A 27281-nucleotide genomic window follows, 5' to 3' on the forward strand; every position below is an offset into this window, starting at 1 on the left:
AGAATCACACGGGGCCACTTTTATCATTATTCATTTACTCACGCCTCAATTTACTCCTGTTGTTGTTGACCACGCACTCAAAATTATTACGACTGTGATATTTATTTATATCCTGCCTTTTCCCCAGACTCAAGGTGGAATGCACAAATTGAAACAAGGCAGTTAAAATGCAAAAAGCTAAAAAAACATACAGAGGACAATCATTAAAAAGTAATTAAACGCTAATAAAATTTAAACAGTATTTAAAAACTCATCTATTAAAATATAGATAATAAACACGATAAAAACTGCACAGCACTATTGAAAGCTGCTTGCTTACAAAGTAGTCCGTTCCCAAAGGCCTGTTGGAATAAGGGTCTTCAACAAGGAGGGAGCCAGCCTAGCTTCTCTAGGGAGGGATTTCCAAAGTCTGGGAGCAGCCAGCACTGAGAACGCCCTGTCCCATGTCCCCACCAAGCATGCCCAGGAGGGGGGGGGACCAAGAGAAGGGCTCCCCCCCCCCCACAAGACCTCAGAGCCTAGGTAGGTTTTCACGGAAGAATGAGGTCCTTCAGGTGGCCTGGGCTTAAGCCGTACGTAAAAAGTAAGCTGCTTGAGGGCAGAGACCTGTTGCCATTGCCTCGGTTATTCTGTATGACAGCAAGCACATGGATGTGCTAAGTAGCAGTTGGGCCCCGCGAATGGCCCAGGAGCAAGTGCTAAAGCTAAGCAGGTGCAAACCTGATCCTTTTCTTGGATGGGAGACCCATGTAGCAGCAGAATAGAATGAGTTGTTGTTTTTATCCCCCCCACACACTAAAAAAAGAGCAGAGAGCAGCAGATTGAAGGGCACACATGTACCTGCAGATCAGTTTCTGTAACTCATTAAAAAAAAAAAAATTCCTAACCCCACCCCACACCCCTAGTTAAAATGGCCATTCAAATAACAAAAAAAAAAAAAAAGGCTGTCCAAAACAGGTCAGTAGCCCTGCCAAAAAGCAGAGTTCCTGCACCCACAGGCAAGCTCAAACTTCATTTCTCGTGCCCTGCCTGAGGCTGGGAGGCCCTGGCTGCCTATGCAAGTATTTCTCACGCAAGGAAGAAACAGGTGGATCCATCCTTCAGACTGGGGAAGAACGACGTGTTTGTCTTAGCCTGGAAAGGGAAGAATTAATCAATTTAAAATTAAGCCCGAACATTTGCCAAGCCGAGTGACCTTCTTGCCCCGGGAAGCGGGTTCGATTCTCTCGCCGAGCCTTGAGACTCGGCCTGTCAGTCATCCGTAACGCGCTGGCAGCCGAGCCAGACGCAGCCCAGATGCCAGCAACAGTTGGAGGGGCCTCAGGACAGCAGAGCCTGGCCGGGGGCTGGAGAGGGGCTTCCTGGTCAAGCTGGAAGCAGTGGCTAATCGGGAGCGGCCACAGGGTCACTTATGGAGGGCACAGGGCTGCCACTCACCAGGCAAAGATTGCTCTTGCCACCTTCCATTCCAGCGGTTCACGCAAGCCGCCCCTTGGACCGACGGGGCAAAGGGCAGAAAAGACTGGCAGCAAAAGCAACCCAGAAAGCCTCCGTTTCTTCTTGTGAACTTCTGAAACAGAGGGAGGTGTCGGAAACATAAAGATGGCAGGGCTGGCAGCGGGGAGGGAAATTCATTCATTTTGCTCTCCTTGGTAAAGAATTGGAAACATTGAAGGGGAGGAGGTTATTGGAAAGAGAAGAATCCAGATGCACGGCTGGATATATCTGGCATGAATCCAAAGACCGCATTCTGTGAGCAGGAAGGCAGTTTCACTCATGTAGCACAGAGGTGGGTAACCTCTAGCCAGAGCAGGGAGGTCAATGCAGCCTCTGGACATCTCTGTCCGTCCCTTGGGACTGTCCTCACAGCCCCTCTGCAGCCAGGAGTCTTACCAGCCCTGCTTGCACCTTTCTTGGGTCTTTTTGCCCAGTTTGGACATGTCCTTGGACTCTGACCATGTTGGCGTCATGTGAACTGTGGGTCCAATTCCACCGGGCTTGGGCTCGTGTCTTGAAGAGCACATCTGTCAAGGCTGGATGTTCTGATATAAGGGTGCCAGCAAGGTCAGGTATATGACTTGCTGAGCCACTCGCCCTCCCAATGGTTCAGGAAACATGCCTACGTGCAGAGATGGGTATAATCGTCTCTAGGGCACTGTTTTCATCATGCCTATGTCCCTTTGCAACTGACCTGGTGCCTTATCCATGCTCTGTCCTGTTTGCTGTCAGGGTCTGAATCTGTGAGAGTCAAGGGAAGAGACTGTGGAGTCTTAGCTAGCATGGAGATCGTGTTAGCAGATCTCTCTGAAGATATGAATCTTGACTGCAGAGACCCAAAGAACTGTATATACAGCAGTGGTGGTTGTTGATGTTCTTGTTCTTGTTCTTATACATTGCCCTTCATCATAAGATCTCAGAGCCGTCCACTTTAGCTTTGTCTTGTGTCTGGAGACAATAAACACTTCATTATTCTGAGCTGTGTAGGAGAGGAGTTTTCCTCTTAACCGGAGACTCTGGAAGAAGCTGTTCTGCTGGGAGCAGACTCTGCTAGGGTTTTCTGCATCCTCCGCTCCTATATCACACTGGCTGAAGTGTGGAGAACTACAGACTGACTTCCACAAGTCACTAACAGGCCACACCTGGATGCAAGACATTGAAAGCTGTGTATGTGCTGAAGGCAACCTACTGTACAAAAGATAACATTTGCACTTGTTTCATAGAATCATAGAGTTGGAAGAGACCACAAGGGCCATCGAGTCCAACCCCCTGCCAAGCAGGAAACACCATCAGAGCACTCCTGTCATATGGCTGTCAAGCCTCTGCTTAAAGACCTCCAAAGAAGGAGACTCCACCACACTCCTTGGCAGCAAATTCCACTGTCGAACAGCTCTTACTGTCAGGAAGTTCTTCCTAATGTTTAGGTGGAATCTTCTTTCTTGTAGTTTGGATCCTTGCTCCGTGTCCGCTTCTCTGGAGCAGCAGAAAACAACCTTTCTCCCTCCTCTATGTGACATCCTTTTATATATTTGAACGTGGCTATCATATCACCCCTTAACCTCCTCTTCTCCAGGCTAAACATGCCCAGCTCCCTTAGCCGTTCCTCATAAGGCATCGTTTCCAGGCCTTTGACCATTTTGGTTGCCCTCCTCTGGACACATTCCAGTTTGTCAGTGTCCTTCTTGAACTGTGGTGCCCAGAACTGGACACAGTACTCCAGGTGAGGTCTGACCAGAGCAGAATACGGTGGCACTATTACTTCCCTTGATCTAGATGCTATACTCCTATTGATGCAGCCCAAAATTGTTTCTCTGCCCACTTTTGTCTCTGGTCCTTCCCCTCACTGTCACAAAGGGACTTGGATTCACTTCCCTTTCTGTGGCTACTCGGATCCTCAAAAAACCAACAATAGAGGGCTGGTGGATCTTCCAGGGTGGCTTTCTGGTGGGAGGTAGTTGGTAGGTAAAGGTAAGGTAAAGGACCCCAGGACAGTTAAGTCCAGTCAAAGGCGACTATGGGGTTGCAGCACTCATCTCGCTTTCAGGCCAAGGGAACCGGGGTTTGTCCACAGAGAGCTTTAAGGGTCATGTGGCCAGCAGGACTAAAACGCTTCTGGCACACAGAACACCGTGACGGAAACCAGCGAATGGAAACGCCGTTTACCTTCCTGCTGCAATGGTACCTATTTATCTACTTGCACTGACATGCTTTCGAACTGCTAGGTTGGCAGGAGCTGGGACACAGCAACGGGAGCTCAACTCCATTGTGAGGATTCAAACTGCCGACCTTTCAATCAGCAAGCCCAAGAGGCTCAGTGGTTTAGACCACAGCACCACCCAGCTATGTCCCTGAGGTAGTTGGTATGGAATGACTAAACATAATCACAGAATACACCAAGAGGAAATGGCACCTTCCATACAAAATGGGTCTATTTTACCAATTGAAAGCAAACCAAACATCTTTACCAAAGATGTTTCTGAGCCCAGTTTCCACCTACAGAATCCAACTGGGTTTTTCCCCTCAAAGGGAAATAAAAGTGAGCATTACAAGGTAAACCACGCCACTGAAATAACTTTACAGGGGCCCCCCTAAAAGTGTTTCGAAACAGGCCCTGTCTCTTAAGGGTCTCCGTAGCACCTCGCAAGAGATTTCACTGCCGTACGAATAAACGCTGTCACAGATTCCGGCGGTTTCAAGGAAGTGTTTTATGGAAAGCCCAAAAGAGAAGCAGACAGAAGGATGGAGTCCTGTGAAGTGACCATTTATAAATGTAAAGAGCTGAAGACAGAGTTGAGCCAACGCTCCACAGACAGCTGCAAAAGATCCGTGAGGAAAGACGAACATTTATTCAAATTAAGGTAGATTTCCCTATATATCTGGGACACAGAATATGAGTCAACATGGTAAAAATGAGACAACAGTGTATGGATGGGCCTGACAGGCAACCAGCCAGGAGAGGCTGATGGGGAGCATAAAAATAGAGGGATACCAGCCTGACAAAATTGCCTTATTTTTTCTGTGAGCAGCACGCCGGTGTCACAGACAAATGAGAGGAGGCTTTTATGTACTGTCCCACCAGGATAGCCAAGCACAGATCTTTTTTCTGGTAGCCACAAAGGCTCCTGGGAAATTCCCAGAGCACAGAGGGAAACTTTGCTGTTTCCTCTGGTTTCCTGGGGTGAGTGCAGAGAGCACAGGAACATATATATTAAAAAAACCCTGCCTTATGACAAGTCAGGCCATTGGTCCATCTACTTATTTATTTTCTATTTACAGTCATGCCTCGGGTTGAATATGCTTCATGTTGAGTACGTTCGAGTTGCGCTCCGCGGCAACCCAGAAGTAACGGAGCGCGTTACTTCTGGGTTTCGCCGCTCGTGCATGCGCAGATGCTCAAAATGATGTCACGCGCATGCGCAGAAGCAGCGAAAAGCGACGCATGCGCGCGCAGATGTACCATCACTAGTTACGTTTGCTTCTGGATGCGAACAGGGCTCCAGAACAGATCCCGTTTGTATCCAGAGGTACCACTGTACTGCATTTATATCCCACCTCTTTTCCTCCAAAGTGATGTGCCTGGTTCTCCCCTTCCTCACTTAATCGCTACAGCACCCCTCCAAGGTAGGCTACGCCAAGATGCAGCGACTCTGGTGTTGAGCTCTGTGATGGGAAGGGTTGTGGCTCGGGTGGAGCACGGGCTTCGAATGCAGAAGGTCCCAGATTCAAACCCCAAAGGCACCAACCTAGATGGCCTTTAAAAGAGGGTTGGAGGAGAGGGCTATCGAGGGCTACTAGCCATGATGACTATGCTCTGACTACAGAGTTGGAGGCAGAAATGCTTCTGAATAGAAATGGATGCTCTAGTTATCTCTCACTTGGACTACTGCAACACACTCTACATGGGGCTACCTTTGAAGGTGACCCGGAAACTACAACTAATCCAGAATGCGGCAGTTAGACTGGTGACTGGGGGCGGCCGCCGAGACCATATAACACCGATCTTGAAAGACCTACATTGGCTCCCAGTACGTTTCTGAGCACAATTCAAAGTGTTGGTGCAGACCCTGAAAGCCCTAAATGGCCTCAGTCCTGTATACCTGTCTCCACCCCCATCATTCAGCCCGGACAGTGAGATCCAGCGCAGAGGGCCTTCTGGCGGTTCCCTTGCTGCGTGAAGCCAAGTTACAGGGAACCAGGCAGAGGGCCTTCTCAGCAACCGCCCTGTGGAACGCCCTCCCACCAGATGTCAAAGAGAAAAACAACCACCAGACTTTTAGAAGACATCTGAAGGCAGCCCTCTTTGGGGAAGCTTTTAATGTTTAACAGACCACTGTATTTTAATACTTTGTTGGAAGCCGCCCAAAGTGGCTGAGGAAACCCAGCCAGATGGGCGGGGTACAAATAATAAATTATTATTATTATTATTATTATTATTATTATTATTATTATTATTATTAGCAGCTGCTGGAAGCCACAGGAGGGGAGAAGGCTTGTGTGGTCAAATCCTGCTTGCTGGTTTCCGACAAGCACCTTGTTGGCCCCTGTGAGGATGCTGAACTAGATGGGCCATTGGCCTGATCCTGCAGGCTCTGCTTACGTTCTTATCTCCAGGTGGGTTGGGAAAAGACTCCATGCTTCAAACTTTGGGAGAGCGGCTGACTTGGCCATCCCTGTTTTTTGGCCCCACAAAAGGCACTGTCAAGATTCAGGCCGTGCCTCATGGACCCAAGGGGAAGCGATACCGCAAAGGATCAGAAATGTCTGACGAAAGAGGAGAGCAAATCAATTTCATTCAACACTTCTTGCAAAAAAAAAAAAAAAGTAGTTTTAGTTACGCACAGAGAGGTTGAAATTTGCTTCAGGTGAAGATGCAAAGAACCCAAGAAGCTCAGTTCTGCGTCTCTTCTGCCATCGCCTTCTGAAGCCAGCAGCCCCAGAAGTAGAGATGTTCAAGTGAAAAAAGCGGAGCACCAACTGGAAACCTCTCTCTAGTTATTCCTTTCCTTTCATCTCGGGACTCTCTGCAGCCTCGCTCGTGAAATAAGGTCAGAGCGCGCCAATGGGACTAAGCGAGGGCTGCAGAGAGACGAAAGCCCCCTCCGAGGGGGCTGGAGAGGCGGAACTCAAGGGAAGTGAGAGCCTCTCGCAGAACTTTCACTTACACAAGAGGTGGTGCGCTGGGTTGTATAAAGCACTTGCAGAAACACAGCTCCACCCAAAGCTCCAGAAACCCAGGCGACGCTCAGCGCTGCTCTTCAAGGTTTGAGGAGCTGCACGCTCCCTTTATATAATCATCTCACAATCCCCTAAGCAAGAAGGCAGGCGGCCCCGCGGGCTCTCTCTGCCTTGTTCGCAACACGGGTTTGAGCTTGGGTGCTCAGCGTTAGGAGCCTAAATCCATATTTAAAGCGGCTGAGCCAGGGAGGCGGGGGCAGTCAGAAATATGGGAGTGGGAGAGTGAAGGAGGGGGCCGGTTTTCAGGGAATGCTGGAAGCCTCCAGATGGCATAGCTCAATAGGAGAAGAAAACTCAGCTCAGCCAGCGATTTATTTTCGAGCATTTGCGTTTGAACGTTGAATTCAGGCCCCAAAAGGAGAAAGGCCAGGAAGAAAGGCGACCTCAAGGAACGGCTGAGCTTCTCCAAGGAGCCTCCCAGGGTCCCTCTGTCCCTTCTGTTACCTTTCCCGCCCTGATTTGGCCACACTGATCCATGCGACGGTCCCCTCCAGACTTGACTACTGTAATTTGCTCTACGTGGGGCTGCCCTTGAAGCTGTCCCAGAAACTCCAGCAGGTGCAGAATGCTGCAGCGAGGCTCCTCACGGGGTCTCTGCCATGGGAGCATATTCACCCAGTGCTTTTCCAGCTGCACTGGCTCCCAGTGGAGTACAGGGTCAGATTTAAGGTGCTGCTTTTGACCTTTAAAGCCCTTCACGGCCTAGGACCCTCGTACCTACAGGACCGCCTCTCCTGGTATGCCCCACGGAGGACCTTAAGGTCCCTAAATAGCAACACCCTAGAGGTCCCAGGCCCTGAGGAAGTCAGATTAGCCTCAACCAGAGCCAGGGCCTTTTCAACACTGGCTCCGGCCTGGCCCTGCGGGATCTGATTTCTTTCTGCAGGGTCTGTAAGACAGAGTTCTTCCGCCTGGCCTTTGGCTTGGAGTCAATTTGATTCCCTCCCCCTCTTTCTTTTTCCTTTCTCCTCCTGTGATGAGGCTGCATTTTATTGTTTTAATGTTTTAATGTTGAATTTTAATCTTGTTTTTAAAGTTGCATTTCAATCAAGTTGTTTTTTTATTGGTTGTTAGCCATCCTGAGCCCAGCCTTTATTATTATTATTATTATTATTATTATTATTATTATTATTATTCCCGTTATCTGACCATCGCCACTGTTCAGGCATCTTTCTTTGCTGCTTGCTCCACTCCCAACCCCGTCAGATTCAGCTCCTGCATTTCTTCACAATACGGAGGCCATGTGCCGGCCAAGGCAAGAGGTGTGGCGGCAAAGAACGTAAAGTATTTACAAAATGCTTTACAAAATGTAAAGCCTGGAGAAGAGGAGGTTAAGGGGTGATATGATAGCCATGTTCAAATATGTAAAAGGATGTCACCTAGAGGAGGGAGAAAGGTTGTTTTCTGCTGCTCCAGAGAAGCGGACACGGAGCAATGGATCCAAACTACAAGAAAGAAGATTCCACCTAAACATGAGGAAGAACGTCCTGACAGTAAGAGCTGTTTGACAGTGGAATTTGCTGCCAAGGAGTGTGGTGGAGTCTCCTTCTTTGGAGGTCTTTAAGCAGAGGCTTGACAACCATATGTCAGGAGTGCTCTGATGGTGTTTCCTGCTTGGCAGGGGGTTGGACTCGATGGCCCTTGTGGTCTCTTCCAACTCTATGATTCTATGATTCAAAGAACAAGAGGAACATCTTCAAATCCAACCTAGTGAATGGCTTCGAAGTGGTTTCCTCTGTGTGTAGCAAGCGGGTGGGATTCAAATCAGCCTCCGTTCCCCTTCTGAGAAATGAGAGTGCTGACCCACCCGCCTAGTCCAAGCCCCAGCAATGTATGAATCACAGCACTCTCCACCATGAATTTGCCAAATCCTCTTTCAAACGGAGGGGTTTCCTTTTGTTCCCCCAGCAACGGTGGGGAGACAAGAGAAGACTCACACCCCTCGCTGACCCGGAGGCCTTCTTCTGCGCACACTCCCTTCCGCGTGTGATCTCCACCGGGGGAAGGAAGCATGCAGAAAGAGCAGCCCAAGATTAACACGAAATACCCTGTCAACTAAATAACCCATAATTGCTTCCCCAGGTTTGAAAGTGACAGTTTTATTTTTAATAGGATCAATTCAAAAATCTACTACTCCATTAACCAAAATTAAAAAAAGAAAATCCCATTATTCTTAAGTATTTTCATATGCATTTAAAGCTGGTCGTTAACCTCTGAGTCCCAGTTTTATTTTGTTTTCATTAGTTCCTCCAAAGTAGAGCTCAATTACTGTAGCTGCTCCCTGAAGGGCACAGAAACCTGAGAAGGATTTCTCTCTCTCTCTCTCTCTCTCTCTCTCTCTCTCTCTCTCTCTCTCTCTGGACTCTACCCTCTTATGTGTCTAGTAGTGCCTACTGCTGCCTGGGTCCCATCCACTTTGGAATAATATGCACAATTGTTTCCATAGTTTAACTATGCACTGCTATGGAACTCCCTCTCACACGAGGCAGTGATGCCACCAACCTAAAAAGGGGATTGGACAATGGCTTCTGAATCCAGCTCCATCTGGTATGCAGGCTGAGACCCTCTCTGCCCGCAGACTGTTTCTCCAGAGAGGTGCATGCTCTGGTTATCTCCCTCTTGGACTACTGCAATGCGCTCTACGTGGGGCTACCTTTGAAGGTGACCCGGAAACTACAACTAATCCAGAATGTGGCAGCTAGACTGGTGACTGGGAACGGCCGCCAAGACCATATAACACTGGTCCTGAGAGATCTGCATTGGCTCCCAGTACGTTTCCGAGCACAATTCAAAGTGTTGGTGCTGACCTTTAAAGCCCTAAACGGCCTCGGTCCAGTAGACCTGAAGGAGCGTCTCCACCCCCATCATCCAGCCCGGACACTGAGGTCCAGCTCCAAGAACCTTCTGGCGGATCCCTTGCTGCGAGAAGTGAGGTTACAGGAAACCAGACAGAGGGCCTTCTCGGTAGTGGCACCTGCCCTGTGGAACGCCCTCCCAGCAGATGTCAAGGCAATAAACAACCTTTTTACTTTTTAAAGGCGCCCTGTTTAGGGAAGTTTTTAACATCTGACGCTGTATTGTTTTTGATATTTGGTTGGAAGCCGCCCAGAGTGGCTGGGGAGACCCAGTCAGATGGGCAGGGTATAGATAATTAATAAAATAAAATAAAATAAATCCCAGTTGCTGGAAAGCAGAGGAGGAGAGTGATGCTCTTGTGCTCAGCTCCTGCTTACAGGTTTCCCACAGGCATCTGGATGGCCGCTGCGAGAGCAGGATGCCGGTCCAGGTGGGCTGTTGGCCTGATTCAGTGGGCTCTTCTTATGCTCTTGCGTACTTAGAATCCTAGAATCATAGAGTTGGAAGAGACCACAAGGGCCATGGAGTCCAACCCCCTGCCAAGCAGGAAACACCATCAGAGCACTCCTGACATATGGTTGTCAAGCCTCTGCTTAAAGACCTCCAAAGAAGGAGACTCCACCACACTCCTTGGCAGCAAATTCCACTGTCGAACAGCTCTTACTGTCAGGAAGTTCTTCCTAATGTTTAGGTGGAATCTTCTTTCTTGTCGTTTGGATCCATTGCTCCGTGTCCGCTTCTCTGGAGCAGCAGAAAACAACCTTTCTCCCTCCTCCATATGACATCCTTTTATATATTTGAACATGGCTATCATATCCCCCCTTAACCTCCTCTTCTCCAGGCTAAACATGCCCAGCTCCCTTAGCCGTTCCTCATAAGGCATCGTTTCCAGGCCTTTGACCATTTTGGTTGCCCTCCTCTGGACACGTTCCAGTTTGTCAGTGTCCTTCTTGAACTGTGGTGCCCAGAACTGGACACAGTACTCCAGGTGAGGTCTGACCAGAGCAGAATACAGTGGCACTATTACTTCCCTTGATCTAGACGCTATACTCCTATTGATGCAGCCCAGAATTGCATTGGCTTTTTTAGCTGCCGCATCACACTGTTGGCTCATGTCAAGTTTGTGGTCAACCAAGACTCCTAGAACTGGGCTTGGTGCTTGAGATGGGGCAAACTGCCACTGTGGCTCAGAGGAGCTGGAAGCTTCTACTGTTCCTGGTTCTCAGCCAGGTCCTGATCCAGGAAGACACTCAGGTGCGTACACACACACACACACACACCCTGAACGACCAGCCAGAGACTTCAGCACAACGCTGAAGTGCGTGCCTGGTTTGCTGCCTCCTTCTGCTCCTTGGAAAGCTGGCCAGGAATTCAGGCAGCCGGTCCCCAGTCCTGGGGTGGGATATATTGGCACAGGCATCAGCAAACTTTTTCAGCAGGGGGCCGGTCCACTGTCCCTCAGACCTTGTGAAGGGCTGGACTATATTTGGGGTGGTTCCCTGTAACTTGGCTTCTCGCAGCAAGGGAACCGCCAGAAGGCCCTCGGCGCTGGACTTCAGTGTCTGGGCAGAACAATGGGGATGGAGACGCTCCTTCAGATATGCTGGACTGAGGCCATTTAGGGCTTTCAAGGTCAGCACCAACACTTTGAATTGTGCTCAGAAACGTACTGGGAGCCAAAGTAGGTCTTTCAGGACCGGTGTTATATGGTCCCAGCAGCCGTTCCCAGTCACCAGTCTAGCTGCCGCATTCTGGATTAGTTGTAGTTTCCAGATCACCTTCAAAGGTAGCCCCACGTAGAGCTCGTTGCAGTAGTCTAAGCGGGAGATAACCAGAGCATGCACCACTCTGGCAAGACAGTCTGCGGGCAGGGAGGGTCTCAGCCTATGTACCAGGTGGAGCCTACCCATGTATTGACAGTATGGAGGTGTGCTTGGAGTAGTGGATCTGTAGGATTGGGCCCTGACTCAAAGCGAAACGACAGGAGCAGAAGGAGGAAAAGGACAGGAAGGAGGACGTGCGAGGGCAGAATGAGCATGGGCAGAATGGTCGAAACCCACCTCTAGCCATGCGCCCAATTCTGGGGCTTGTGCTGTCCCACAATCCTGATTCCGCATTGGACCCAAGCTCAGGTCTTGGCAGCGCATGAGGATAAGTCAAGACCAGCCCCCAGATGCCAGCTCCAGTTGGGAAAAGCAGATTGAACATTATAAACTGTCTTTCGTTGCTGCAGGAGGGAGGAGAGCGCACTGAGCATTCAAAAGATTAATCCACAGCTTTGGCAAAAGAGCTGCTACATTATTTTATTTTTATTATTAAGAAGCCTCCAACTACTAGCTAACAGAAAATGGATTATGTTAGGCCAGATGTCAGGACTTCTTAGAAACAATATGGGGTTGTGTGTGTCTCACCATCCTCATTAAAAAGATTAAGAAGTACTTCCTCTAAGAAGGGGGAGAAAACACACATTTTAAAGAACTACAGCCACTGTTTTCCCCTTGTCTGTAATATTTCCAATCCCAGCAGATGAATTTCACTTTAATGAGATGTCATTTTTAGAGAATGGTTTTAACATCCCTTCAAAAAAGTCTTATTCCTAAACCTTTATAAAGCACGTCAAGATTATTAAAACAAAATTTGCCAGAGACAAATATATATATATATTTTAAAAATTAAAAAAAAAAAAGTTCTGAAAACCATCCATTCTGCAGAATCCATGACACAGCTGTTTTTTCAAATGTGATGGAAAAGGCTTTCCGAGTTATCTGCTTAAACACAAGGTTTCTGTTTACTTCTCACTTTCTTATCAAATGAATTTGGAAAGAAAAGGAAAATGACAGGAACTTTAAGGACATTAGTCACATTTCAGCGCCCCTTCAGATTAGCGTGCCAGAAGCTGAAAAGAGTGAAAGTACACACACACACTCACACACACACAGAGAGAGAGAGAGAGAGAGAGAGAGAGAGAGAGAGAGAGAGAGAGAGAGAAGGCCTTCCGAGAGCCACTGGACTTGAATTGAGACAGAGGCAGGCATTCAGAGGTCCCCAGCAAAGTTCTTCCAGCGCCCACTGCGGGGTCCCACACCTAAAGCTGTTTCTCTGCCGCCAGGATGCCCAGCGAGACCAGAAGAAAGGAAAGCACACTGCTGCTTGCTCTTTCCCAACGCCAGCACTCGCGACTGCCTCACCCCCCACCCCCGGTGAAATATAGATCGCCACGTCTCCGTGATGCATTGCACGCTGGAATCACGCAGTCTCAGCACTTGCCTGCTAGCTGGGACCCCAAAACCCGTCTCTCCTGCTCATAAATCCCAGTGTGATTTAACAGGCCTAACCCCTTGCCAGGCTCTGCGTCAGGGTTCCAGTTTCCCCTTGCAATAGCAAAGTGTCGGCAGTATGGAGAAGGGCTGTATAGCTCTTTCTTCCCGGACAAGGGAAAGGCCTATTGGACGCCACACCATCTTTTCCTGCTGTGCTATGGTGCAAAACCATCTTCTCCTTCTGTGCTATGGCACCCTGTCGTCTACAACTTCATTCTCTGCAACATTATTAACATATATCTACAACTCCACTAGCATCTCTCGGTATTGTGAATAACACCGAACTTACCTTTTGTTGGTATCTTCATGAACTTATTTAAAAGACTGAGTTAAGCATTTGAAAAATCTATTATAAGTTCATTTTATAAGTTCATTTTAGGACGGGTAGTTCTCAAGTCTCTGTGGCTTTGTTTAATGTTTGGTATTTTTCTCAGAAGGTTGATAAAGTATAATTATTGTTCTGTGTATATTAATCGCCAGGATGTGGGTGGCGCTGTGGGTTAAACCACAGAGCCTAGGACTTGCCGACCAGAAGGTCAGCGGTTCGATTCCCTGCGACGTGGTGAGCTCCCGTTACTTGGTCCCTGCTCCTGCCAACCTAGCAGTTCGAAAGCACCTCAAAGTGCAAGTAGATAAATAGGTACCGCTCCGGCAGGAAGGTAAACAGTGATTCCGTGCACTGCTCTGGTTCACCAGAAGCAGCTTAGTCATGCTGGCCACATGACCCGGAAGCTGTACGCCGGCTCCCTCGGCCAATAAAGCGAGATGAGCGCCGCAACCCCAGAGTCGGTCACGACTGGACCTAATGGTCAGCGGTCCCTTTACCTTCTATATTAATCGCCAACGTGTTGCATGTCACACTACTTCTCTCAGCAGCACAGGTTGCATTTTTCTAGTGAATTTTTGACTGGCACAGGGTGCCCAACAAATGAAAAATAAAAGGTGTGGGGAAGCTTTGGTCCTAGTGCATTCCTGCCCCCAAGTGAAATACAGACATGGTACAATAAGAGCAATTAGCCTATATGGAAAGGAGCCACTTCCTCTGTGTAAATAGTTTTTTTGGCCACGCTTACAGGAGCCATCGTCTCCAGTCATTTGATTTATCAGTAAATGTAGATAGTAGCATGCAGGCACAACTTTAAATTCAATGTATACTCAATGTATATCCCGGTTAGTTATTAATGCTAGGAGTAAGGTAAAGGTAAAGGTACCCCTGCCTGTACGGGCCAGTCTTGCCAGACTCTAGGGTTGTGCGCTCATCTCACTCTATAGGCCGGGAGCCAGCGTTGTCCGGAGACACTTCCGGGTCACGTGGCCAGTGTGACAAGCTGCATCTGGCGAGCCAGCGCAGCACACGGAACGCCGTTTACCTTCCCGCTAGTAAGCGGTCCCTATTTATCTACTTGCACCCGGGGTTGCTTTCAACTGCTAGGTTGGCAGGCGCTGGGACCGAGCAACGGGAGCGCACCCCGCCGCGGGGATTCGAACCGCCGACCTTTCGATCGGCAAGTCCTAGGCGCTGAAGCTTTAACCCACAGCGCCACCCGCGTCCCTCAGCGCCACCCGCGTCCCTATGCTAGGAGTAAGGATGCTTTAAAATGATTTGAAAACTATTCAACTATTAAAATGTTTTTTAAATTAAATTAAAATGTTTTTTAAAAAATCCCCAAGACACACTTCCAGAATTGTCTTAACAAAACAATTTGGCTTGGAAATTGCGGCATTCAGCTGGTGAATTTAGAACTCGTTGCCAAGAAGCAGTGGCCAGCTAGGGAAAAAACAACACTGGCAGCTTTTGTCGTTTCAGAAATTACCTGTAAATTCCAAAACTGGGGCGGGCCAGAGCTTACAGGATGAAAGTAGGAGGACTGCTCTTTTCCAAACAAGTGTCTGAACTTCTCTTACTTAAGAGAAACTGTCACCTCCGTTCAGCATCCTCAAAAAGGCGTCTTCATCGAGATGTCACAAGGCATAATAGCAATTGGTTTTATCAACCAGTTAAAAAGGCAGATATTTAATCAGCTGTAAGATATTTAATCAAGACGAACACACAAGGAATGCTGGGTCTCGCCAACTGTCAACAGACAAAAGTACTTTTAGGCATGCAGACCAGGAGGGAACAAGCAGGATTGGCAAAAGCTGTTGGCTTGCAGGGAGGAAAACACTCGCAAGCAGCCTTGAAGCATGCAACTGGTGCAACATTCGGGGTAGATTCGGCTAAGCTAAGCAGCAGGACTGTAAGCCACACTCACAAACAGAAAACAGAAATATACTGCATTTCAGGCTAGATGTGTGTCAGTGTTAGAAACGGAGATATGAAAGCTAGGAGCTAAATGACACCCTAAATCTAGGTGATGGGAGCAACAACGGAATGTCTAGGCGCACTTTTTTTGTAACAAGAATACAAAGCTGGAAATGAATGAACTGCAGCTACAATATTATGTTCATTTTTCACATGGTCTACTCTTTCCCCTGCCCACTCCCCTAGTCTTCTTAAGAGGGTCTCTTCTCCAGTCTTCAGAGAGGAGCAGGCAGAAAAAGGTCCTCCTTTCCTTACACTCTGCAGTTTTATTCTGAAATCTTAGGCGCAGAACTGAGCCCAGAGCTCAGAAACTGCTAATGAAATTCCCTGTTGCAAAATACGCCTGGAACAATGGGAGTTTCGAACACTGCTGAAATGTCCGAGGGCAGAAGTCTCCATCCATCCCCTTGGAAACTGAGACACACAGCTCATTATCAAGATGAATATTCCAGCCTTCGGCGCAAATCCTCTCTCTCCATCGCCTCCCACTGCACCCACTAATCCTCTACACCTGGCACGCTCCCTCCGCAGCCAAATATTGCTGTTCGCCACCATGCTAACAAACAAAACAATACCAATTTCACTCCACTACAGGACTCAGCCAGCAGCCTGAGAGATGCACCCAGCCTAGCTTCTGCTCCCGACGCCTTCTTGTTTGCCTACATTTTACAGGGCTTTTTCTGCTTTGGTTTGTTTGGTTCTTAAAATTTGTACACCACTTGCTTAAAAAAAAATCCATCAAAGTGGTTTATAAAAAAAGGATAAAACAAATAAAACCGAGAAAAATTCAAAATCGTACTTTAAAACATAGAAAAGTTAAAATACTAAAACAGATTAAAATTACCTCAAAGCATCTGGGTAGGCTTGTCTAAAAAAGAATGCTTTTTAGCAGGAGCCGAAAAGAGTACAGTGAAGGCACCTGCTTGATCTCAAGAGGAAGGGAGTTCCAACGTTCAGATCCTGGCTGCCACACTTTTCCAGCCAAGCCCCCAAAGCAACTGACTGCCACAAATAAAATAAAATGAAGTTGAAGCAGCAAATTATGAAGAGCAACAACAGGTGGGGAAAGTCTGTCTGTCTCTCTGTCTTTCTTTCTTTGCAAATTAGTGAAGGAGCTAGGCGGGCCTCCCAAGGGATGGCACTCCGGAGTCTGGGTGCCACAACTGAGAAGGCTCCGTCCCATGTACTCCACTGCTCCACATAAGGTGGAGGGACACAGATCTTCAATGGTGAGCCAAAGAAGGCAGTCACTCTGGTCCCAGACATAAATGTATACAGAATGGAAGGAAAGTGGATAAGGTCTCTTTCACTCGCTCGTTCACACTCCCCCTTCTCTCTCATAGTACTAGAACTCAGGAGCATACAACAACACCTAACGTTGGAATTACAGTGGTGCCTCGCAAGACAAAATTAATCTGTTCCGCGAGTCTCTTCGTCTAGAGGTTTTTTCGTCTTGCGAAGCAACCCTATTAGCAGATTAGCGGATTAGCGCTATTAGCGGTTTAGCGGCTATTAAAGGCTATTAAAGGCTTAAGGGATTAGCGGATTAGCTGCTAAAAGGCTATTAGCAGCTTAGCGCCTTAGAAAAAGGGGGTGGGGAGCGAAAAAAAATCTCAAGAATCGCAAGACATTTTCGTCTTGCGAAGCAAGCCCATAGAGAAATTTGTCCTGCGAAGCGCATTGAAAAACAGAAAACCCTTTCATCTAGCGGGTTTTCCGTCTTGCGAGGCATTCGTCTGGCGGGGCATCACTGTTTTATATTATATTATATTATATTATATTATATTATATTATATTATATTATATTATATTATATTATAATTAATTTAATTCAATTTATTTATACCCCGCCCATCTGGCTGGGTTTCCCCAGCCACTCTGGGCGGCTTCCAAGAGAACACTAAAATACAATACAATACAATACAATAAAGATTTGGGACAGAAAAAGGAAGCACTTCTTTCCACAGCACACAGTTGAACCATGGAATTTCCATGGAGGAAAAGGCTTCTGGCCATGATATCTGTGCAAGATGGGAAATTGGAGTGGAGGGGGAGTTGTTGAGCTCAGGACCAGCTTGCAGGCTTCCCAGGAGCATCTTGTTAGCCACTGCGGTGGAGCAGAAAAGCCTTTGGTCTGATTCAGCTACAGGGCTCATTTTATGTTGCTAAAACAGCAGGGCGGCGTGGCACCCAAAACTTCCTTAAAACCAGTAATTCAAGCGCTGGCCCTCCTCACGCAATCCTGAGCAGGTGCTGAAGTGCTGAACTGCAGCCCAGGATGTCTGTCACCTTCTCTTCCTTTACCAAATATTGCTTAAACAGGGGAGAAACAAATCTAAGTTATTAGAACAATAATGAACACTTTATTTTAATACCTTCAGCAATTTCATAATGGGTTTTGCAGGAACAAAATATTTAGCTTTAATGAAGTAAATATGAGTCTCAACCTAAATATTGCTTCAGCTGCCTGGATAAAAGCACAAATTAAAACCAGAGTGGGAGGAGAATAATCTCGGAGTCTCATTTTGGTACCTTTAATTGCCACTGGCTGGCCGTTCGGGGGAGACGGGGAAGAAAAGGAGGCCTGTCTCTCCACGGCAGCTTAAGATAAACTGACCTTTTAGAACAATACGGTCTCAATACTTCCGAAAAACACAATCTGCACACACAGACACACACCTCTCATTCCCTCGCTTCCCTGGAGGAACTTAAAATGGGGATTGGAGAAGTGTCAGCAGAAAGGAGGAAAAGCAGAAAAGGGAAACCTCCCAGGGAAAACTCCGTTTTTCTGCCAGGATCCAGATGAGCACAGGGCCAATGATGGGAAAAATCTGCCTTCGCAACACTCATCCCCCCTCCCTGCGGGAAAGGAACGTAGAGGGGGCGATCCGTGCATCCGCCCGGGCCATTACCAGCGAAGCGTGAAGGCAGCGTGTTCCCAACATGTCTTTTTCCGTCACAGCGAACAACAGTCAACAATGAAGAGAACTGCCAAAATCGAAAGGGTACTTAACTTTTGGGGCAGCGTAGCGCTTGTTCTCTATGTGAGAGCGCCTGAAACCAGCTCCCCAAACCAGGACACGTCTGCAAAACTACAGGGACTCCTCTAGGTAACAAAAGCCGCGGCGTGAAGCCCACCAGGCAAGTCAAATGGTGTGGGTGAGAGTGATACGATGCAATAATCTTTATTGTCATGGTCCCATACAGAACAACAAAATTTAAAATCTACATCAGACATTCAAAAGCCAACAAGCCTGCTATCCCAGCTATCCCAGCCTGGTTAGCCCCCTAAAAACTCTGATACCCCATAATTAAATACAATATACTCCCAGAGAGACTACCTTACACTGCATTTAAAACCCAAATCACATTTGGATAGAAGCTGTTTCTCAGGCGGCTAGTCCTAGTCTTTATAACCCTGTACCTTCTTCCAGAAGGCAGAAGCTGAAAGAGATCATTTCCGGGGTGCGCACTATCCTGCGCTATCACTGCAGCCTTATTATGGCACCTGGAAGTGTAGATTTGATCCAAGGTGGGAAGAGTGCACCCAATTATTCTCTCCGCAGTCTTTACAACCCTGGACAGCATTGTTTTTCCCCTGATGCCTCAACATGTGACAGGAAGGGCTGACCCAGATGGGGATCAGCAGCCCCCAAGGAAAAGTGGACACCAACACCAGCTCAAAGGCCAGTGAGCAAGGAGTGCTTGCATTGAGTTGGGGGGAGAGAGGAGGTTTCATTCTGGTGCCTGAGAACTGGGGACATTTTTGCAAAGGGAGATTTCTTAGAAGGGGCAAATAGAACTCAAGGGGTGCAGCCTTAGGACGGGACCCAGGTTCAAATCCTGACTTCGCCTTAAAAAATTATTATTATTATTATTATTATTATTATTATTATTATTATTATTATCATCATTTATACCCCACCCATCTAGCTGGGATTCCCCAACCACTCTGGGCAGCTTCCAACAAAATATTAAAATACAATAATGCATCAAGCATTAAAAGCTTCCCTAAACAGGGCTGCCTTCAGATGTCTTCTAAAAGTCTGGTAGTTGTTCTCTTTGACATCTGAAGGGAGGGCATTCCACAGGGTGGGTGCCACCACCGAGAAAGCCCTCTGCCTGGTTCCCTGTAATTTGGCTTCTCGCAGAGAGGGAACCGCCAGAAGGCCCTCGGCGCTAGATCTCAGTGTCCGGGCTGAATGATGGGAGTGGAGACGCTCCTTCAGGTCTACTGGACTGAGACCATTTAGGGCTTTAAAGGTCAGCACCAACGCTTTGAATTGTGCTTGGAAACTTACTGGGAGCCAATGTAGGTCTTTCAAGACCGGTGTTATGTGGTCTCGGCGGCCGCCTCCAGTCCCCAGTCTAGCTGCCGCATTCTGGATTAGTTGTAGTTTCCGGGTCACCTTCAAAGGTAGCCCCACATAGAGCGCATTGCAGTAGTCCAAGCGGGAGATAACTAGAGAATGCACTACTCTGGCGAGACAGTCTGTGGGCAGGGGGGGTCTCATCCTGCGTACCAGATGGAGCTGGTAGGCAGCTGCCCTGGACACAGAATTGTCCTGCGCCTCCATGGACAGCTGTGAGTTCAAAATGACTCCCAGGCTGCGCACTGCTCCAAGGAAGTGTGCAGGTCAAAAACTTCCTGCCATAGTGAACTGCTCCCAAGCTGCTCTGTGAAACTGATATGCATAGCTAAGCTGCCAGTGTCACCTTTTTTTTTTTTAAAAGGAGAGCTCTAAACTTGGTACTTCTATGCCCCATTGTGCTTCACATACAATCAATGCACGGCTTATTGTACTTATCCTAGTTACAGGTAGGTAGCCGTGTTGGTCTGCTGCAGTCGGAACAAAATAATTCCTTCTAGTAGCACCTTAGAGAGCAACTGCATTTGTTATTGGTATGAGCTTTCGTGTGCATGCACACTTCTTCAGATACCCAGTTAAGTACAAGACACCTTGTACTTATCCTAGTTAACTTGTGGAGGATCGCAGCAGATAAAGCCGTCAGCGATTCCACTGCTGCCAGTTTCATTAGGCAGCTGCTCCCCTCTCATAAGCTTCTCTGGAATGCCTTAATTGCACCATTCAGTTGCGTCCATTGTTCAGGAAACCTTGGAAGATCACAATGACTTTCCGGAGTACTCTGGCTGCGCTCGGGTTTCATCCTCAAATGCAAGAACGGTCACGATGCCACAAGCCGGGATCATTAATCTACCCACCGGCACAGGCAGTTCACTGAAGCAGCACCAATCGAAAATCACCCCCCCAGGACTTGGTCCCAAGTGATTTCTCAAGGGCTCCAGAGAGACCCACGGATTTCTTGTGCCGCGGCTGGCCAGGAAGCCCCCCTCTTTTGCAGCCCCTCAATGGAACGTAAAAGGTGGGGAGGGGGAGGAACCCCCCGAAGAGATAAAGGGGGAGGAGTGAGAAAGAAGCACAATCAATAAATCTCAACCTCATTGGAGCTCTTATTAAGTAAATTAATTTAAGTTAATTTAACTCGATCATGACTCCCGATCACAGTGATTTAGTGAGGGGGGAAATTGCATTAGGAAAGGCGCGCACACCAGATAGAAGAACGGAAGAAAATTAGATCCACTTAGCAATGTGAATTAATATGGAAATAGCAGGTGTAAATTTAACCTTATCAAGAGAGTGAAAATTATCTTCATAAATTTGTAGAAATAGCCCCCGAGCTGCTTATAAATCTATTTAAAACAAAAATATTACAAAAGTGCAGTAAAATTAATTTAAAATATACTCCCATCTATCGCCTGCAAAAAAGTCAGTGGCAGGGCCAAATTTAGTGCAATCTAGCAATAAGGGGAGAAAGCAAGAAATCACCAAGGGGTTTAGCACTGGGGGGTCGAGGGGGGCAGGAGAGAGAAGGCTGAGGATTCCCCCCTCTTCTCTCCCCGTCCCTCTGCCCTGGCACCTTCCTGCAGGCACATTTGTCTTTTGCCTCTAAACTATTACTTTACGGGAGAAGGAACCTCTCCCGACGTGGGCATAATCCCCCAGCCAATGTGAAACAGAACAAAGCAAAAGTAGACCCTGTGAAGAGCCTCACTGTGAGGGAAGCAAAACCACGCCAGCTTCACTCACATAAATTGCAAGGGAAGGACTCAGGGCCTCAGTCGCCATCGCTCAGATAACCCTGAAGTGGGTTTGGGGGACGCCATATTCCTGCCGGCTACACGTGAGGAGGCTGTGCAAGAGGTAAAGCACAAAGAGACTTTGCAAGCTGCAGCCATAGAGACCCTAGCTGTCAACTTTTCCCTTTTCTTGTGAGGAATCCTATTTGGAATAAGGGGATTTCTCTTTAAAAAAGGGAAACGTTGACAGCTATGCATAGAGTCGTCCTGAGCACCGACAGGACCTAAGGTGGGATCGCAGTACCTGGTACTTTTGCTGCAGGTAATATTCCACAGCAAGCACAAGGAACATGCATTTTTACAATCAGGAGATACAGGCCGAGGGAGGAACTTCAGGGAACTGGTGGTAGCCGTGAGACTTAAAACCAGATTACAGAGTCCACTGAGTTCAAAAGAGACAGCAGAAAAGGGCCAGGATTCTGGAGCAAACATCAGCCTTTTTCAGGCATTCAAAGCAACCAAATGGTCAAAGGCAACCAAAATGGTCAAAGGCCTGGAAACGATGCCTTATGAGGAACGGCTAAGGGAGCTGGGCATGTTTAGCCTGGAGAAGAGGAGGTTAAGGGGTGATATGATAGCCATGTTCAAATATATAAAAGGATGTCACATAGAGGAAGGAGAAAGGTTGTTTTCTGCTGCTCCAGAGAAGCGGACACGGAGCAATGGATCCAAACTTCAAGAAAGAAGATTCCACCTAAACATTAGGAAGAACTTCCTGACAGTAAGAGCTGTTTGACAGTGGAATTTGCTGCCAAGGAGTGTGGTGGAGTCTCCTTCTTTGGAGGTCTTTAAGCAGAGGCTTGACAACCATATGTCAGGAGTGCTCTGATGGTGTTTCCTGCTTGGCAGGGGGTTGGACTCGATGGCCCTTGTGGTCTCTTCCAACTCTAGGATTCTATGATTCTATGATTCTATGAAAGCCATGCAGTAGCTTCTGTGAGAACAAGGGGAGTGTGTTGCACATTTCGGCTCCTCTCCCAGGGTGTTCACATGTTGAGGGCACACCAGCAGCAGGGTAGCTGACTAAGACTGCAAAGGTCAAGGATAGCATATGTTGTGCTCCCCAGATGTTTTAGACCACAAGTCCTGCCACTATCCAGGTGAGCTGGAAGCAGAAGCGCTAAGGCAAAAATTAACCTTTAAAATTTGACATTTAAAGCCCTAAACAGCCTTGGTCCAGTATACCTGAAGGAGCGTCTCTACCTCCATCGTTCTGCCCGGACACTGAGGTCCAGCGCCGACGGCCTTCTGGCAGTTCCCTCACTGCGAGAAGCCAAGTTACAGGGAACCAGGCAGAGGGCCTTCTCGGTAGTGGCGCCCGCCCTGTGGAACGCCCTCCCACCAGATGTCAAAGAGGAAAAACAACTACCAGACTTTTAGAAGACATCTGAAGGCAGCCCTGTTTAGGGACGCTTCTAATGTTTAATGGGTTATTGTATTTTAGTGTTCTGTTGGAAGCCGCCCAGAGTGGCTGGGGAAACCCAGTCAGATGGGTGGGGTATAAATAATAAATTATTATTATTATTATTATTATTATTATTATTATTATTATTATTATTATTAACATAGAAAAGAAACAGGCATAAAAAATTAAACATTGATAGAATTAAAACTCACATATTTATCTGTAATATGTTATCTGTAATATTTATCTGTATCTCTGTCTGTATCTGTATCTTATTATTATTATTATTAAACTGCAAGGAGTATCCTTTTTCTTCCCTCCCAAGAACTTGTTGCGTTGGCAAGTCCTAGAACTACTTGGGTGGGAGGAGAAAGCTATCACAGAACTCTACTCATCCAAGAAGCACTTTTGTCCACATCTCTCACTGAGCATCTGCAGCCTTCCTACACAACGTGCAAAAAGGGGGGAGGCGAGGGAGAGAGAAAACACCCAAACCAATCTCCTCCGATAAATGGGCAGCATTTGCGGCGGGTGAGGTAACTGAGGAAGAATGGTCATTTCAGCAAGACACCCGTGGCACGTGAAGAGAGAGGAAACTGTTTCGATCAAGATAGGCTTCTTTCAACGGACTTAAATAAAGCATGGAGAGCCAATCAATAGTGCTGGCAGAGGGAGAGAGAGAGAGAGAGAGAGAGAGAGAGAGAGGGAGAGGACACACCAAACCTTAGGGTGGATGCAAAAGAACATAGGAATCTGCCTTGCACTGAGTCAGCCCATCTATCTCAGTACTGCCTACACTGGCTGGCAGCAGCTATCCAGGACTCTCTCAGCCCTTTCTGGAGATGTCAAGGGTTGAGTCTGGGCTCATGTTGCACAATGCACATGTGAAGAACGGCTTCCACTCCCAGGAGACTGTCCGAAAAAGGCTGGCTGCATCCCCTGTGATGGACTCCTCAGTGACACCCGCAGGAAATTTACCCAGGGAGCAAGGACATAACAAGGATATAGACAAGAGATGCAGCTGCTAAACAGAACCTGGGACTGGTACCCACGTGATGAAAGCAGCAGCTAATCTATAGATATAATAGTCGCTCCCCATGATGCTGGAAGTCTGCAGGGCCCTTTGGGAAGAGGTGGGGCAAAAATAAAAAGACCGATGACAGAGGAATGACACAACTCTTAGAGCCAGATCAGCTGCAATGTGCCTGTGTGCTTTGCAAAAGGAATATCTGTTCACACATTCTTGGGAATATACATTAAGCCAGGGGTGTCAATCACATGGTCAGGGATCTCACCGGTCCCTGCCAAGGGAAAGCCTATCCAATGCCAGATTTAGGGGCAGGTGATGAGTCTGATTTATATCAATGCTGCAATCAACAGCATTGATATGAATCTCATCTGCGTCAGGCTTAAAATAGGAATAAAGTAGGGCTTTGTGACTTGGCTTTAGCAGTCCGTACGTTTCCTCCTCCAGAAGAATTCAGAGTTGCAAGTGAGTGCAATACCCTCCAACGGAAAACCAGCTCTTGTTTTACAATAAGCACGAATGATCTTCACGTAGGCGATGTCTCAGTCTTTCCCCCTTCATAAACAGAATCTGTACTTTACATAAAGCTATTCTTAAGCGGGCTGGGTGGGATAATCAATTGTTTTAGGAAGGTAAATGCTGCACTCCAATTTTAAATTCTTGAAATAGCAATTGTTTTGATACTGTCAAGTGTTACTAAATTGCTGGTGACAGAAGTTCCCAGATAAAGCATCTGGTTCTTAATTTTTAAACTGTTTTCAAACTGTAACAAATACTGTATAATCAGCTTTTAAAAAACGGGAATATCAGCATTTTCTTTTATTTCACCAAGTAATTGAGGAAGTTTATTCTATTTGATTTTAAAATTCATTCTCCCCCCCGCCCTTTTCAAGCCAGCTGCCACACTCATTTGCAAAACTTTATAATATAGTTGAGCACCTTAAACTAATTGCTTGCAAATTGCAACTGGTCATCCGCTGAAGGGATATTGTAACGGAGAGAGGTTTGAAAAGGATGACAACCTCTATAGACCATGGGGAGAAAGAGGCAACTTATTCAGGCTGGAAATGGGAAAGCTGGAAGGGGGAAACAGATAAAACAAATAAAAGCAAATGCTAGCAGAGGAATCATGAAATCCTATAAATTCCTCCATGCAACCTACTCCCAAGAAACCGAGGGAGACTTACCTATGAGAACAAGCACATTGGCTTGGGCTGAAAGTACGTTTTCTAACACTGGGAAGCCTCAAATATGTATAATACTTATATGCCACATAATCTGAAGAATTCCCTAAAGCACAATAAGGTGGTTACAAAAATAAAAATCTATACATGCAACGTGATGACCAAATATGGATCAGATACTGATGTGAAGGCTGAGATGACCACCAAACCCAAAGAATTCATGGATAAGGCAGGAGCATATATCAAAAGCAACAAATTTTGTTTCCATGGTTTAGGTTTTGTTACCTGTTTAGGGAAGTTCTTAATGTTTGATGCTTTATTGTGTTTTTTTACTATTCTGCTGGGAGTCGCCCAGAGTGTCTGGGGAAACCCGGCCAGATGGGCAGGGTGTAAATAATATAATTATTATTACTATTATCATCATCATGGCATCCCTCCTCTAGACCAAGCGGTCCAGAAAGAGACCAACAGAATCAGAAGTTGTTTGACAGGTGCTGAAGAACCACACTCATGGCCCCATGGCTTTAGGTATCTCCTAGGTCAGGAGTCAGCAAACTTTTTCAGCAGGGGTCCGGTCCACTGTCCCTCAGACCTCGTGGGGGGCCAGAGTATATTTTAGAGAGAGAAAATGAACAAATTCCTATGCCCCACAAATTAATAATAATAATAATAATAATAATAATAATAATAATAATAATAATTTATTTAGACCCCACCCATCTGGCTGGGTTTCCCCAGCCACTCTGGGCGGCTTCCAATAAAATATTAAAATACAATAGACCATCAAACATTAAAAGCTTCCCTAAACAGGGCTGCCTTCAGATGTCTTCTAAAAGTCTGGTAGTTGTTGTTCTCTTTGACATCTGGTGGGAGGGCTGAAAAAGTTTGCTGACCCCTGCAATAGACCACCAAACATTTTCATCACTCATAAGAACAATGTGGTGTGGCCTTTTTTAGCTGATCAGCAGTTGTAAACAGATGTCCACTATAACATGGTACCAACGCTGGAACAATGGTCAAAGCTGTGTCGAAAATTCTACCTGGATGTTGAGAGCCTTCTGGACTTCCAGCTGTGAGCAGGGCTGCCAAAAGAGGCCGCAGAGGCCGAAGGAGCAGAAGTTGCCGCCTTCTTCACAATCCTGTAGCGAGTGTTCACCACTTTATTGGCTGTGGGGCTTGCGAGAAGGAAGCTGGAGCCTGGGATTTAAAGAGAGAGGAGGAAGAAATTAACACAGGCCTGAAGAAACATGTAGAACAAGACTGGGGTCGTAGAAAAAAGGATCAACTCTTTGCTGAAATGCATAGATATCCTTATCCACAAAATGGAGCACCGTTTAATAAAACAGAGCCCATGGTTATAATATCCCTCAATAGGTTACACTTTTGACTACTTTCCCCAAGTGCAAAATGGTCAGAACTGTGAACCCAGGAAGAGGATTGCAGGATCAGGCAGTTCTCACAGCAACTGAAAGCTAAAATGTTCCCATTTTCCTTCAAGTATTACAAGATAGAGCAAGAATTTAAAAACCACAGTAGAAACATCAGAATATATTCTCTGGCTAATCTATCTCAAATTTTAAATCTGGTAACAAGCACTGTGAAAGCGATTTGAAGAATGGACGGCAAAAGGACAAGGAGAAAACCAATTTTTTGATTTTGATCACAAAGATGCAATCGTACATACCCTGCATAAACTGAACTGATGGTGGTCTTACACTGAGTAAGACCACAGGCTTCTCTAACTCGGTATAGTCTAGACTCTAGACCACCCTTCACGGACCTGGTGTACTCCAGATATTCTGGACCTCAACTCCCATCAGCCCAGCCAGCAAGGATGGGCCTTGTAAACCAAAAATATCTGGAGGGCAGCAAGTTGGCAAAGGTTGGTCGAGGCTCGAAGGTCTCAGGCAGAAGCCTTTTCCTAGACCTGCCATTTAAGCTATGCCAGACTTCCCGAAGCTGGTACACGCCAGCTGTTTTGCCCTACAACTCCCACTAGGCTGGGGAAGACAGATATATAGGCTGAACATTTGGAGGAGCATCTTAACAGCTCGAACAATGCAGCAGGGAAGCAAGCTTCCAGAGGAGGCTGCTTCATTTCTCTCCATGGGAGCGTTCAAAGAAAAGGTTGAACAGGTTTCTATCAGAGGGAGGCTTCAAGCGGGCACTGGACTAGAAAACCCGTGAAGTTCCCTCTGTGTGCTCACCAGGATTTGATTGTGAAACCTACAGAACGCTGCCCCGTGTCTCTCCATCCCAACCCGCCTTCTATAATCAAGCCTTCAGCAACCTCCG

General features: G+C 47.0%; 1 protein-coding gene across 1 annotated transcript in view; it reads right to left on the bottom strand.

Moving 5' to 3' along the window:
- Positions 1 to 27281, bottom strand: part of ZC3H3 (zinc finger CCCH-type containing 3) — a 268495-nt gene that overhangs the window by 158234 nt on the left and 82980 nt on the right. Inside the window, exon 4 of the mRNA XM_083449010.1 lies at positions 26027 to 26183. Coding sequence (XP_083305136.1) covers positions 26027 to 26183 — 157 coding nt within the window. The remainder of the gene's footprint in view (positions 1 to 26026; positions 26184 to 27281) is intronic.

Source organism: Podarcis tiliguerta (assembly GCF_965153285.1).
Source record: "Podarcis tiliguerta genome assembly, chromosome: 7".
Taxonomy (NCBI): domain Eukaryota; kingdom Metazoa; phylum Chordata; class Lepidosauria; order Squamata; family Lacertidae; genus Podarcis; species Podarcis tiliguerta.